Source organism: Phoenix dactylifera, chromosome 10, assembly GCF_051530095.1.
Source record: "Phoenix dactylifera cultivar Ajwa chromosome 10, Ajwa_hap1_PhDact_Kaust_v1.1, whole genome shotgun sequence".
NCBI lineage: Eukaryota > Viridiplantae > Streptophyta > Magnoliopsida > Arecales > Arecaceae > Phoenix > Phoenix dactylifera.
Window position 1 is genome coordinate 28676138 of NC_143199.1, and position 10393 is coordinate 28686530.

The 10393-nt window shown below is 41.3% G+C and overlaps 2 protein-coding genes across 2 annotated transcripts; one reads left to right on the forward strand and one right to left on the reverse strand.

Moving 5' to 3' along the window:
* The first annotated feature begins 979 nt into the window (after positions 1-979).
* On the forward strand, positions 980-6481 carry LOC103723319 (serine/threonine protein phosphatase 2A 57 kDa regulatory subunit B' beta isoform-like). The gene is made up of 2 exons (XM_008814209.6): positions 980-2734; positions 5916-6481. The coding sequence occupies exons 1-2, from the start codon at positions 1544-1546 to the stop codon at positions 6243-6245; spliced, it is 1521 nt and encodes a 506-aa protein (XP_008812431.3). The 5' UTR covers positions 980-1543; the 3' UTR covers positions 6246-6481.
* Positions 6482-6662: 181 nt separating this feature from the next.
* Positions 6663-8012, reverse strand: LOC103724220 (putative F-box protein At5g55150). The gene has a single exon (XM_008815416.5). The coding sequence runs from the start codon at positions 7911-7913 to the stop codon at positions 6663-6665; it is 1251 nt and encodes a 416-aa protein (XP_008813638.5). The 5' UTR covers positions 7914-8012.
* Positions 8013-10393: the final 2381 nt, after the last annotated feature.

The following is a 10393-nucleotide window of genomic DNA, read 5'->3' on the forward strand; positions in this document are numbered from 1 at the left end:
GTCATTCATATGTGACAGTTCTTTAAATTTTCAATTGGATCGGCCCCAACACGGACAAGTCATCTTTCTTTCTCTAACCCACAGACCATCATCTCTCTTTATTGCAGCTAGGTTGATTGGGTCCAGCCAAGTTGATCTGAGGCCGGGGTTCTAAGAAGCATGTTGGGCTCGAGCTAGATATTTCAGGCTTTAGATTGCGTCGAGCTCAAACCAGGATCCTTTTTCTTTGATGAACGTGACTACGCACCGGACATTTTTCTTTTCACGTGAATTCCACGTGAGTACCATACAAAAGTTCCTTTCTGGCTTTCTCCGGAGCGCAAGACTTCCATTCCTTTTTCCCGTCCAAATCCTCACCCGAAAGGAAATTTTCATCGATCACGGTCTTGGATCAGAAATAGCGACAAAACATAAGAGATTATAATGATAGTAAAAAATAATGACACGGAAATATCATACCATACCCGAGTAACCAGCCTAACTCTTTAAAAAAAATAATAATAATTTTACATAAGTATCCTTTTAAAATTTTAAATTTATGTAAATATATTTTTTAAAATTTATATTTATATTTTATTCTAATTAAATACCGTTTTTCAATAAATATTTCTAATATAACAATTTTTATAACACCATTAATAAAAATATATATTTATCTTAATAAAAAATATTTTTTGTAAATATTTTATTTTGTATATCTATTCATTAAAAATATTTTAATCATTCTAATTTGAAATCGTAAATTTTTTAATAAAATTAGATGGTATACATATATATAAAAGAATAAAAAAATAGAATAGTAAAATATATATTGTATTGGGTATATATGTAAATATGAATTTTAGGAGGCTGGACATGCTAAATTTAATATTTAGGAAGGAATTTATGTTAAAAAATTTTATGCAAAAATTGTACGGTCATAACATCATTATCATTATTATTATAACAACAAATCTCCTCATTTTATTTGCCAACAGCCATGATCGTCTTCATTATATCCTAATCGATTCCCAACGTTAATGAGTGATGACGCCTGCCTCCTCCTCCCTCGTTTTCTAATACATACATTAACGAGATTATATTGTAATCTAGTCCTTCATCAAATTTAATCACATAAAAAATTGCAGATATCTCCTATTTTTAAGTCTTAATCCCCACTTTTCTTTTTTTTAATCTTTTAAAAATGAAAATTTACACTGATTTCCCTATCCGACCTTCCCTTCCCTTCTCTTCGCTTCGCTTCGCTTCTCTCTCTGTTTGCGGCCTTTCCTCCCTCCAATTCCTGTCTCTTTAATCCATTAATCATTATCTATAGGATACGTACATTTATTTTAAATTAATTAATTTTTATGGATTACCCCAATTGCTCTTCCTCCTCTCTCCTTCTCCTCCTCCTCCACTCGGATCCATGGCCTCTCCATCCTTTCTGAGATCTTCCCCCAATTAGGGTTTCGTTCGCCGGCGATCCCTCTTCCTGGATTGCCCCCTAGACCTAGGGTTAGGGTTTTGGATTGGGAGGGGGAGAGAGAGAGCAAGGAGCGAGATGTTGAACAAGATCATAAAGCGGGGGAACCGCAAGGTGCCCAAATCGGACGCGAATGAGCCCTATGGCGCCACCGCTGCAGGGTATCGCGGCGGCGCCGGAGGTGCCCCGGTGGTCTCCGCCTCCAACGTGACCGTCAACCACGCGTCCCGCACCACCCTGTCCTCCTCCGTCCCGGGCGGGGGCGCTAACTCCCAACATCAGGCCTCCTCCGGCGGTGCCGCTGCCCCCCAGATCGAGGCCCTTCCCCTATTCCGCGACGTCCCGGTCCCCGAGCGCCAGGCCCTCTTCCTCCGCAAGCTCCAGATCTGCGCCGTGGTCTTCGACTTCTCTGACACGCTCAAATCCGCCCGCGAGAAGGAGGCCAAGCGGCAGACGCTCCTCGAGCTCGTCGACTTCATCCAGTCCGGCTCCGGCCGCATCACCGAGCCCGTCCAAGAGGAGCTCGTCCGCACCATTGGCGTCAACATCTTCCGCTGCCTCCCGCCGGCGTCCCACGAGAACACCGGCTCCGAGATCGCCGACCCGGAGGAGGAGGACCCCTACCTCGACCCCGCCTGGCCCCATCTCCAGCTCGTCTACGAGCTCCTCCTCCGCTACGTCGTCTCCCCCGACATCGACGCTAAGGTCGCCAAGCGCTACATCGACCACTCCTTCGTCCTCCGCCTCCTCGACCTCTTCGACTCCGAGGACCCCCGCGAGCGCGAGTACCTCAAGACCATCCTCCACCGCATCTACGGCAAGTTCATGGTCCACCGCCCCTTCATCCGCAAGGCCATCAACAACATCTTCTACCGCTTCATCTTCGAGACCGAGCACCACAGCGGGATCGGCGAGCTGCTCGAGATTCTCGGCAGCATCATCAATGGATTCGCCCTGCCGATGAAGGAGGAGCACAAGCTTTTCCTCGTCCGGGCTCTCATTCCGCTCCACAAGCCGAAATCGATGGGCGTGTACCACCAGCAGCTCTCCTACTGCATCACCCAGTTTGTGGAGAAGGACTACAAGCTCGCGGACACGGTCATCAGGGGGTTGTTGAAGTACTGGCCAGTCACCAACTGCCAAAAGGAGGTGCTTTTCCTCAGCGAATTGGAGGAGGTTCTGGAGGCGACGCAGCCTGCAGAGTTCCAGCGATGCATGGTTCCTCTGTTCAAGCAAATCGCCCGCTGCCTCAATAGCTCTCACTTCCAGGTTGGGACCCAATCTGTTACCTGAGGTTTATTTTTTAAAGTAAATTTTACCATACATAAATTGGTTGCTTCTGCCTGGTTTTAAATCAATGATATATTTTTCATGTCATATAGAAAAAAAGAGTATTTGGATACATTTATGGCTTTTTAAAGGAACAAAAAGCAAAAACTGATTTCTAGTGTTGCGCTAAGCTTTTGATCATACTGTTGTTCTTTAAACATGGAAGATATTTTTTTTCGCATCTGTTTATTTGACACAAATGAAGACATTGTGATTTGATATGAAGAGTTGAGCAGATTCTATAACGTCCTCATCAGCTGTTCTGATATGTTGTTGTGCAATAAAAAGCTGTATATCCTTGTATTGTGTAATCTTGTATTCAGTGTAGTCATATGATTTCACCCTGATTGAAATTGCATAAAGATCTGCATAATGTATGGTTTCCAACATCTGCTTGTGTACATGCTTAATTAAGGAAATAAAATTTCATAATGTGAAGTCCAACAACTTCTTATGGGCTTGATGAGAGTGAGTTGGATTCACCTCCTAGACATAGATTGATAATGTAAGCTGTTTGCAGAATGATTAGTTGTCCATTGGTTAGGGCAATATGTGTTGATGCTTTAGAGGCTAGATGCTCGGTTGTCGGGTAGCTACCTTAGCTTAAGCAGGCCCCTGGCTACTCCATCAAGTTCTCATCGACCTAAACAGCCATTGTGTGCTACTTGATCACTCAATTATCATCCAGCTGTGTTGCTTAGACCTAGGTGCCCCTAGTGGGTTGAATTCGCACTATCTTTCTGGTTGATCTGGTATTGGACATGGTGAGATATTTGGTGGCTTGGCGAGGTAGGTTATAACCTGTATCTTTATCACTTGTGCCCTTGCACTTGTTATGACTAAAAACTTTCGAGAATTCTTGATTTAGTTATTTATCTTCAACATCGTATCACTCATTCATAGCTTAGCAGATTTTTTTGTTGTTGCATGGACTTAATTTATTGGCCATGTTTCATGGATGACTGGTTAATGTTTGATCAATTAATGCTATCATATAATTTGTAGAAAATTTGTCATCTTGTTAGTTGACATGTCGATGTACGCCAAGATAACTCAATTAAATATTGTCATTCTTAGTTAATTTTTTATTCTTTATTTTATAAGTTGGTCTAAAATTTGTGATTTTTTATTATTGTTAATAAAAGAATACATTGCAATAATGCACCAACCTTTCACCTTAACATTTTGCTCCCCCTTGGTTATTTACAAAATGCACCAATAGTAGTTGTTAAAGTAGCCATGTAGTTTATTTTGATACAAAACAATAGTTTTGTTGACTTTGCCTATTCGAATGATCTAATGGCATCTCCAATGTTTGAATTCCAATTCAACCAGTTAAATATCCAAGCTAGCCATTACTGTCAAATATTTTGTGTTACTTGAATATTTTAGTTTTAAGGACTTCTGAAGCGCCAATGCTTTTTGACACTTGGATACAACACAATAAGAAGAACATTCCAAACACTCCAAACATGGAATGTCCTGCATACCTCAACTAAAAGTGTCGGCACTTCATTTGTTTTCCTTTTTTTTTTTTTTTTTTTGAGTGCCTTGCCAAAGAAGAGAAGAGCTCAATAGAGCAGGGAGAAAAAATTATTCAATACTTATCACCAAAAGCTAAACTCTCCTCTCCTCCTTATATAGGAAAGGACACGACATGACAATGCTAAATATGACTCCTTCATTGACTAGGATGTTTTTAGACCTTTACCTGCACTTTCCCGACAAGAAGAGCAGTCAATGATGCCCCTAAAGTAGAAACATTTGTAATATCATACAATTTGACTCATTCGTGTGCATTTTAAAACAAGTACTACTTAAGGGGCAGGAGTGCTTCCACCGAAAACTAGAATGGATACAATTTGATTTGGTTTGGATGAGTGCAACAACTGGCTACAAACATCAATTTCCCAAACACAGGTGAAGGGTTTGAACCATGGAGGAGAGGGTCAGAAGAATCTGATGGAGGTATTTAAAATCACAGAGGTAGCCTTTCCTTTTATTAGAACTTGGCCTTGGATAATCTGTGTGAAATACAGATGCAGTCATTCCTTACTTCACATTGCTATTAAAACACTATATATTATGGACTCCTGAGACTTTCAACTGGGCAAGATGGTGATAAGTTGATTATTTGTATTATGCATGCATGAGACTGGGTAACATTGTAAATGAACCATTGTCTAATAACCAATTTTTGTTATGAAGCTAAAGATGACTTAGCAATCAAGAATGGAGTTGTATTTATATTAGTTTTATATGTGAATCACAAATTCAGTTTTATAACTTTTAAAATAGATTTTGGTTTGTGCATGGAATAATATTCAGTAACATGTCCAGTTAACCTTTTTTTCTTATACTAATTCTTGAATAAGCAGCCCAAACTTGAATGAAATATTGGCCACCTGAATGAAATATTGGCCAGCCTGATGGGCTCAGGGACAGCCTGAGCCTATTTCCAGCCTTAGATATGATACTCTTTATTGAGAAGTTTCCCATGGCCTTGGTGTAAAATGAAAAATAATTGGAAAATTGGACATAGCAGGCGTTTGAAACATAAACATTTTCCATACTTTGTGTGTGGCCATTGTTTGCACTTCTACATGCCTTTTGCCGCATCCCTAATTAATGGTCGTGTCACCATTTTGAAGTGGTTCTTTTAAACTGGGAGAGTGTGTATATTTTGCACACTTGCTGTTGCGCACTTAGTTCTGCAATTGTCTATTTACGCTCTTGCTTTTTGATAAGCTTCTGTTTTTATACCCTGGTTTGGATAGGGCATTAGATAGATCTTTTGCTGCTCCTCTTTTTTGCTAATTTTACATTTCTGAAATATCTTCTTCCTTGTACTGTAACATGAATACCTTCTTGCTATTCATATATGTTTCCTATAGTACCGAGTTTTATATAATTTGCCATTTGTTTGGCAGATTTTTCCTATGCAAATGCTTCAATTATAGAAGTTAACAATGAGCCACATAATGATAGCAGTACGAATATTGTGCAGAACATTTTCAGCATCTGTAACAAACTAATTGGATCTTCCAAGATGAATGCTGGTTCTTTGTTGTGTCTTTTGTACATTTTTTGCATATGTGTTAAAGGTAAAGATGAATGGCAGGTTGCTGAACGGGCCCTGTTCCTCTGGAACAATGATCACATTGTGAGCTTGATTGCCCAAAACCGTAGCATCATCTTTCCCATCATATTTGAAGCTCTGGAGAAGAACATGCAGGGCCATTGGAATCAGGCAGTTCATGGCTTGACTGCAAATGTCCGTAAGATGTTCCTGGAGATGGACAGCGAACTGTTTGAAGAGTGCCAACGACAGTACACAGAGAAAGTGGAAAAGGCCAAAACCTTGGAAGAGCAAAGAGAGCTAGCATGGAGAAGACTGGAAGCTGTTGTTGCAGCCAAGTCTGCAGGAGAAGAGGTGGTCTTAGTCAATTAGGCAAATTTGTGCCCTTCTACGTTTTTTTTTTTTAATCATCTGTTTACTCTTGGTATTGTAATCTATAATGTATCATTTGTGGATATGCCACAGATTTTGAACGGGTTCCAAGATTTTTTCTTTTTTTGGGGGGGGGCATTTCAAAGAGATGCGTATCATTTTCAAAGCTCTTTCATCCTGTTTTTATTGGTTTGCTTCAGCCATGACAATCCATAAACAGGCACTCTCTGAGTTCATTGTATTGCATTATGATAAGGTTGAATCCCTACTCATGTCACGGGGGACAGGCAGGCAGTTTTTAACCCATGCTCGTGGGGAGAAACCACGGATTCCTCAAGAGGTTTGATATAAAAGCAATTAGAACCAGGAAATCAAACTTGGATATATGACTCTGCACACGCTTGGATGTCACCCAAATCAAACTTCTGCCAAGTATAGATTGGGCTGGAACCATGAAACAAATTCAGAGTTTTGCGAGGGCCTATGACATGGCACCATCTCTGAGCTGCCATTAGCCAAGTCCACCACCTCCATATGGTGAACCCCAGGTTCCGTAGGTTCATCGACCACAAAAATAGGCCCACTGTAGTAAATAGAGTTACCCTTGCACCTGGAAAGCCTACTGCCAGCAACATTCGAGTTGAAATAGAGCGACAAAAACAAGGTCTCGTCACCGATGCTTTCCACCCTCGACCATACCGGCTCTACTCCTGGATTAAACTTATATATCTCGGAGTCCCTCTCGAGATAGAGATTCTCTTCATCCACACGGTGGATTGCAAGGCCAACCAGCAGAAGATCCCCTTTCGACTCCACAAGCTTGCAGTTAAAAAGGCAGGGTGGCGTCTGGAGCGATGCAATTGGGATCATCCCTGCGGAATAGTCCACTTCGAGAACAGCAATTTTGCCGACGTAGTCCATGGCAAACAAGCGTCCGTTGTGGAATGCGATGGACTTGATGTCGCAGGACAGGGTGGTCTCGAGCAAAGTCCACCGCTGGTCTCCTCTCCTGCAGAAGGCTACTTGGGTGGACAGCGCAAGGGCCGCCACGGCGATAAAACCATCTCCCGAATTCGGAGCTGACGAAAGAATGACTTGTTTGATGAAAACTTGGTGCATATCAGTCAGCGTGAGGAGGGTGACGGTGCCATCCTCCGACCGAGAGAACCAGCGATTTCCGACCTTTGAGACGTGCTTGAGCGAGGACAAGGCGAGCTGCTCGTCGCCAGGTGGAAGCTGGACTCGCGCACGAGTAAATGGATTCAGGAGAGAAATGGAAGCGAGCTCGTCCATGAGGACCAACCACCCGTGGGACGAGCCACAGAAGACGGTGGAGCTGGCCTCTGGAAAGGGCTTGAAGTAGACCCTGTCATCCGAGGGGCTGTAGAAAGAGAAACCGCCTGCCTCGGAGTCGAAGGGGAACAGAAGAAACGGAGCAAACTTGACGTGGGGTGCGGCGGAGCGCCAGCCGGAGCAGGTGGAGCGGAAATTGATGTAATCAAAGCTGCATGGAAGGAGATTCTGAGAAATGCGGTGGAGGAGGTCTGGAATGAGCGAGGCCCAGTCAGGAGTAGCCATGGATGGACTGAAAGCAGGGAAGAAGAAGAAGAAGAAGAAGGATGGTGAGGAGAGATTTGGATGGATCAGGGATTTGAAGAGAGAAAGCATTGCTGAAATGGAAAGTGGAGTAAAGAGGCTCCAGCAGCGGGCCGCGAAGGATCAGGCGGTGCACTTCACCTTGGCCTTATTGTGAGATTTGAGTGCATGAATGCTGAGATAGTGTTCGTATGGTTGGATAGGGGGTGAGAATCTAATCAGAGAGTGGTGCCAAAAATGGGCAAATTTATTGTGGATTTAATAAGAAGGGAAAAGAGGAGGAAAGCCGCTCAACGGTGGTTTTATGAAGTTTGCCGGGTTTGGCCAAGCGTTCCATCCCGTTGGCCGCCTCCTTTTAAACGGAGGGGAAAGTTGGCGAGAACGGTGGCGAGAAACTTTCTGAACCGGGCACGTGGAATGTGCGTGAGACTGATAGCTAGGAAAGGATTTGAGGGATGGTTGTAATCCCATCAATAATGTTCCGTTATCCAATGTTTACCCAAAAGTAAACAAAAGCTAGAGCCTCCAAAGCCACTCATTCATCGGAAGCCGAATAAGATTATAGAATGAGTTGCCTATGTAGCGGAGAAGTTTAATATGCTGAATCATGCCTTTTAATATTAGAAACCTTTGCACGCCATTAATATTTTTATGAGATATTTCTATCTTCGAAAAGCATATCTTTCCAAACACATCAAAATTTTATTTGTTGACAATGGTCAAGTTCAAGCTGATTGTAATTTATACATAATAGCGCCAAAGCTTCATCTACAGCCAGCGAGGATGATACACCATTTTAAGTAAAAAGAATTAAGAAAGGAAGAAAAAGAATGCATATGGTAAAGAGAAAACTGCATCTAAGGTCCAACATTAGAAGCCCTCAAAGTTGTATAATTGTGAGTCCATCTTGTGAGACATGTACATATAGCACAGCAGTGTGAAACCTTATTCATGTCAAAGCTGCACCTTCTTGAAGACACACATGCTCATTTCCTTCTACAGTTTGTGCCATGTAGCTTATTGAATGATGAGATATGAAGGCAGGTTGTGAATCATACTGATGGAGAGTTCCACATGATAATCCAGTACTCCAAGAATCTGACAACAAATATTAGACTCATAAGACTTAAGCAACCACATGTTGTACATTAAGGCAGATGGAGTCCGGCAATTTGAATTGACCCATCTCATATGAGACACAGATCAAGTCCTAAAAGAACCAGCAAAGTAAAAAAAAGAGATTCTTTACTCTCTTTGAACAAATTCTTGATGACTCAACAACTAAAGATGACAGACAATTTAGATTTGTATACGAGAACTGCTACTGTTTTCTTAAGATATCTAGGGAAGAGGGAGTCAGAATTACCACTATTGAACAATCATTGATAAACTAACTGTGACATCTTCAAATTCTTCTGAAGAAGCCAGCCATGGCTGGATGAAATTATCCTAATTCAGAAGTGTAACTCCTTGAATAAGCACATAGGAACTAGTCTCCTCAACTTTTCCACAAGTTCTATTTAAGTTCCAATCTTTCCAGATTTTCTAATACTAAGGCAGCCGAGATAAGTAAACTAGCTATCAATTATCATTATAACTTTGCTCGATCACCCTCAAATTTCATGAACAAGTTGGAGTCAAATAGCAACAAGTTCTAGAATCTTTTATCTGACACTATGTTGGAAATTCATAAGGAAACAATTCTAAATAGTCTTTCCTGATGATAGTTTGCAGAGGCCACCAAGAGTTCCTGTCTGCAAGTTCAGTCAAGAACTGATGGTTTGGACAAATCAATATATATTTTAATTGACTGAAATTTCTACTGCATAATCTCGACTAGAAATAATGCAATTAAACTTCGGATATTCAAATAAAACTTGGAGCTTTGTTAGGATTAACTTCAAGGAAAAGCTTGAGTCAAACATCTTGTAATTAAATACATACTAATATATTTTTTTATAAAAAAAAGGAAAAGGAAAAGTATGTGAAGGAACTATAGCCACAGGTACCTGAAGCAAGAAAATATGTTACCATTTCTTAATGTGTATTTTAAGTGAACTCACATGGCGAATCCTACTTCTATCACTCAAGATTAAAAAACACAAATTGGAAGCTTTCTGCAATATCAAGCATCCACAATTTAAATCTAAAACCAATTCCACAAATATATACGTCACTGGAGGAATATATGTAATAAACCCAGTGGAGACTGGCCGGATCAGTTATTTGGGCTTAGGTTGGATTAGTTGGCCTCACTGGGGTTACAGTGATCCATTCGAAGGGAGCCGGCCAACGTGGGCTAGGATGTAGGAACCCGGCCCAAAGCCCATCCCATGATCAAAAGCTCCAAGCCTGTCCCATGGCCCATGCATATGGATATTAACCATTATTTCGCAACAAAGAACTTTTCCTCTCACCTTTGAGCATGAATGATGCCAAACCAAGTATTTCTTTTGTGAATAAATTAAAAAAAAACAACTCTGATTTATATTACCAACCATAACAAAGCAAGAAACCTTAGTGATTGGTAACCTATTTTTGTTATTTTGTAT